The sequence below is a fragment of the Sinocyclocheilus rhinocerous genome, unplaced genomic scaffold, assembly GCF_001515625.1.
Source record: "Sinocyclocheilus rhinocerous isolate Xijiao unplaced genomic scaffold, SAMN03320098_v1.1 scaffold665, whole genome shotgun sequence".
NCBI classification, from domain to species: Eukaryota; Metazoa; Chordata; class Actinopteri; order Cypriniformes; family Cyprinidae; genus Sinocyclocheilus; species Sinocyclocheilus rhinocerous.
Window position 1 is genome coordinate 205,645 of NW_015659086.1, and position 5,345 is coordinate 210,989.

Consider the following 5,345-nt stretch of genomic DNA (forward strand, 5'->3'; position numbering starts at 1 on the left):
GCGAAAGAGAGAAAAAAAAGAAAGAAGGGGGCATGGAGAGAAAGGAGGCCATGAGATGTGCTGAGTCGAGTTCTTGAGATTCTTAGTAATCAGAATAACAGGAAGACCTCACTCTCGTTCTCTCTCTCTCTCTTCCTAAAACTCACATTGATATATTCACACAGACTTGAGTTCTCAGTACCTTCACACCAATAAAAGGAAATGAAACAGATGCGTGCACACACACACAACAAACACACATTTTGTGAAAGACATAGCATGTGCAGAACACCGACTGACGTCTAAATTAAGACTTTTAAAAATACTAAAATATGTGAGAACTCAAACTATGTGGATTTCTTTAGCAGTAGCACTAAGTTCAGTTTTGTTAAAATAGAGCTGTTTTATTCTGTGTGTGTGTGTGTGTGCGCGTGTGTGTGTGCGCGCGCGTGTGTGTGTGTGTGTGTGTGAGAGAGTGTATGTATGTGTGTAAAAGAGGAACTGAGTGGGTTTTCTCAGTAGGGGAATGACAGGAACTTTTGCAGATGTCTGGGATCTTCAGAGATAAGTTTAGTTCAAACGCAGAAAGCGTCGCTCTCACCTGCTGGTGATGCATTCTCTGAGCTCTGTGGTCCAAGAGCTCACCTGCTGCTCATTATCAGCCTCAAATATAAAACTACCCGGATGACCAGTAACCTGTGCGGAGAACAGAGGAAAAAACTAAACACATGAACCAACAGAACAAAAGAAAATAAAAGATTTAGAAATGAACCTCATTTGGTGAGGGATTCATCAAATGTTTTTTTATTCATACCAAATACAGTGTCTGACTGAGTTACTGCTTGGGCCGATTAATTGACTGCTTTTTGATTATTATCTGCATCATGTTTTACAATATTTGTGGTGAATTTGAAGTAAGATTAGAAAAAAAATGCTAAAATAAAAAAATGTAAATTAAATAAAATGTAGTAATAATTATTATTAAGTCATAAAACCTTTTATTTAAATATATAAACCTATTACTAAAATGTATAAATCCAAAATTAGATTAGATTTTTGATTTGTACATTTTAGTAAAAGGTTTATGGTTTCTCAATTATAATGAGGTCATAACAGCTTTTATTTAAATATATACATTCCAAAATACTATTCCATGTAGTCATCATAAAAGCTTTTATTTACATATATAAACCTTTTATTTAAATATATACATTTAGAATTACTATTCCAAATTCTATAAGGCCATAAAAACTGCATGCATAGTAATTAAGTTGGCTTGAAAAAGCCAACGTACTGATTTACTATTTAAGATTATTATTATTTTTCTTCTTAGACTAAATTTCTAATTGTATCTCCTCCTACAGCTTTCAAGCTACATTCACCAAACTCGGGTCAGACCTTCAGACTGATCTGACTAGTGTGCTATATCTTTTCTAACTGATCGGACTTACGGTTTTCCTAAAAATGACGATTAAAACTAGGAAAAATCCCATAGACTTACATTGACGGAATGTTCAAATGAGCCAAGACTCATCAAGCTCCAGCTGATAGACATTCAAATCTAAACACACTGAAGCCCATTAGACTCAATTGAGCTGCCAATCTATGTACTATTTCTAAGCTACTGAGACTCATTCAAACTCATCTATCTATCTATCTGGATTTAACTGGTTTTAGCTGGGGTTTTTTTTTTTTTTACTAAATCAGCTGTTTTTTTTGCTAAATGATCTGGTTTGAACTGGTTTTTAGCTTTTGTTGCTAAATCAGCTGGGTTTAGCTGGTTTTCACTAAATGACCTGGTTTTAGCTGTTTGCTTTTTACTGAATCAACTTGTTTTAAGCTGTTTTTTTGCCAAATCAGCTGGTTTAACTGGTTTCAGCCATTTTTTGCTAAATCAGCTGGTTTTAGCTTGGTTTTTAGCTGGGTTTTTTTTTTTTTGTTAAAACAGCTGGTTTTAAGCTGGTATTTGTTAAAGGGGTCATATGATGCGATTTCAATTTTTCCTTTCTCTTTGGAGTGTTACATGCTCTTGGTGCATAAAGAAGATCTGTAAAGTTGCAAAGACTAAAGTCTCAAATCCAAAGAGATATTCTTTATAAAATTTCAGAGTCAGCCACACCTACCTAAAACGGCTCGTTCTAACACACCCCCACATACCTACGTCACGATCTGGGAAAATTTGCATAACGCCGCCCAAATGTTCAAGCAAAGCTGGTTTTAGCTACTTTTCTAAATCTAACTTTTGTAGTTTTAGCTGGTTTTAAGCAAAACTGAAAACCTTTCAACTAAAACTTTAAAACTACTTCAAACTTTCTGGCTCGGCTTTTTCAAGCCAGCTTGAGGTTTGTCTACAAACTTTTTTATCTAGTTATAAATATAATATAGTTTTATATAGAGAAAAGCCTGTTGCACCACACAAGGTGCTGCCATCAACAACTGCATTATATTGGCCATCAGCCACTGCTCTCTAGATATCAGCAGAGACCAAAGGAAAACACATTTTGGTCGACCACTAATCATGACAGTGGGTTCCAAAAATGACAAGTTGTTAAAATGGTTCTATTTTGCATTTTTCTATTTAATAATTATTGTATTATAAAACCTGATGATCATATTCTCCAGCATGATTTGAGTTGTTCCAGAGAGCTTCAACAGAAGAACCAACTGTACAAGAGTCACATAATCAATGACACTCATTTACTTGATAACGAGTCCTAAAAATAGTGCACAATCTGAAATATTTCTTATGAATTTTTACATTATAGAGTGAAGGTCCTAAAAAATTTTACTTTTGGACCCTTCTTTATATATTATATAGTTCCATAATTATATGTAAATGTAATACAGTTTAATGACCATTGATTTATTGCATGCAATATTTACTTAAATCTGCACTAAAATCATCATGAAAACAGGACGTGCCTATACACAATCTTAAAATGGCCTAATATCATCCAAATGAATCAGCCTGGTAAATATATTAGTTTATCAATAAAATGAACCAGTGTGTAATTCATGACTGTGTGTCTTTGTTCACCTTTAAGACAAATGTGTTCATGTTGTCTGGCATCTCTAGGCGATTACAGCGTCGAATCTCTTGGATGTCCGAACAGGGTACAGTGAGCTTTGGCATTTTGTAGTCCTAAAAGATCAACAAAGCACAACAAATTAAAATAATTAGTTAAATAATGTCTTTAGGAACATTTAATTCCATATATAAATTCAAAAACCTTCTTTATCATTTATATTGTGCTTGCATATTGTCTTTATATTTTTACTGCTCTTGTAAATGCATTAAATTGTTGTACGGTAGCAACGTTTTGTCTTGAAAAAGTTTCTCTTCTCCATTTCTCTTTGTAAATGCATGAAACCTGCTACTAAACTTTTTCAGATTTCCACAAAACCAACTCTGACATTGCATTATAAGAATGATAAGACTTATTACTCAAGAACTGATCTCTACTGTTTATATTATTCTCATTTGTGAGATAAAAGTGTCTGCTAATTAAACGCAAATGCAAAATTTGACATTGAGCAATAAACTGTGAATTGAATGAAAGCCCGTTTTCACCACTGAATAAAATAAAAGATGTAATTGCCATTTTTATATCACAATTCTGACTTTTTCCCCCTCACAATTAGGGGTTTGTATCGCACTTTTTTCCTTGTAGAAAAGTCAGAATTCTGAGTTAACATCTCCCAATTCTGACTTTTTCTCTGAATTGTGAGTTTACATCTCGCAATTCAGTTTTTTCTCTGAATTCTGAGTTTACATCTCGCAATTCTGACGTTTTCTCTGAATTCTGAGTTTACATCTCGCAATTCAGTTTTTTCTTTCCTGTGGTAGCTTGTTTCCACCACAGGATAAAATAGTAAAACTAGGTAAATTGTGACTTTTTATATCACAATTCTGACACATTCAGATATAAACTTACAATTCTGAGAAAAAAAAGTCAGAACTGTGAGATATAAATTCACATTTGCAAGAAAAAAAAGATGAAAAGTTGCAAATGGCTTTCTATTTTTTTTACCCCGTGGTGGAAACAAGCTTCCATAGATGTGGACTCTCATACTGACACAAAACCAAACAAGTTTCTTTATAAATAAATAAAATATAATAATGAAACACTCAAATATACAATCTGACAAACAACAACTATTATCGATAAAACATACATTTCTAGAACATGACATACTCTATGAATGTAGTCCAGTGTGGGTTTGAGCAGAGACAGGGAAAAAAAGAGAGGGGTGATTTTCTTGTTCTACTGGGATTAGCTAAGAATGTTCATCTGGAAATTAAGAGAGAATAGAGCAATTGACCCGTGATCTGAAACCTTCGACCTACGCCTACATACACATGCACACACACACACACACACACACCAAATCTCCTTGGGAAAAAATGAGAGCGGATTCCGGGAAGTTGTGATAGCTGCAAATGAATCCGGACGCTCGGAGCTGCAGGAATTTCCAGAGTGTATCCCGTCAATTCTGACACATCAAAGATTTGGGATTGAATAAGCTCTTTCTCTCTCAAACGAAATCTGTCATTTAGAGTGAGTCAGACTGAATCACGGCTTAAAATAGCTTCACAGGCTCATGCCAGATCAATGGTGCTGTAATATTACAATCTTTCCTCTTTGAACTGCAGTCAACTCTCACACAGAGAAGAGCAGAAAACACCACTGACTCATTCACATACGCATACAAACATGCACACGTCGGCACTAATTCCAGTAGAACAAGAAGTTATTGAAGTATTAAATACCACACACATACATGGTAAAACAGACAATTGGTTTCTCTTCTCCATTTCTCTTCACAAATGCATGAAACTTGCTACTAATCTTAGAGAAAATTAACAAAACAGAAATTCTGATACTGTATTATAAGAATTCTAATTATAAGAACTAATACTAAAGAAGACTTAGGGCTCTATCATACACCCGGCGCAATGTGGCGCCAGGCGCGACGCAAGTGTTTTTTGCTAGTTTCAGCCTGACGCAGTAATGATTTTCACATGCTGCGCCACGTTGTTTAAATAGCAAATGCATTTGCGCCCATTTGTGCGCTCATGGGCGTGCTGGTCTGAAAACGAGGTGTGTTCAGGCGCATTGTTGGCGCGTTGCTATTTTGAGGCAACTGAAATAGACTGCGCCATTGACCAACTAAAACCTGGCCTAAAGTCAATGGCGCTGTAGTTTTTTTGTTATTTAAAGGAGACATATTATGCCCCTTTTTACAATATGTAATATAAGTCTCTGGTGTCCCCAGAATATGTCTGTGAAATTTCAGCTCAAAATACTCCACAGATGATTTATTATATCATTTTGAAAATGCCTATTTTGAGTGGAGGCAGAAAC

General features: G+C 35.0%; 1 protein-coding gene across 1 annotated transcript in view; it reads right to left on the reverse strand.

The window, feature by feature from the left end:
- Positions 1-5,345, reverse strand: part of LOC107723297 (SH2B adapter protein 3-like) — a 56,335-nt gene that overhangs the window by 5,259 nt on the left and 45,731 nt on the right. Inside the window, exons 3-4 of the mRNA XM_016531860.1 lie at positions 3,017-3,121; positions 581-675 (exon numbers count right to left, since the gene is read on the reverse strand). Of these exons, the coding sequence (XP_016387346.1) occupies positions 581-675; positions 3,017-3,121 (200 nt within the window). The remainder of the gene's footprint in view (positions 1-580; positions 676-3,016; positions 3,122-5,345) is intronic.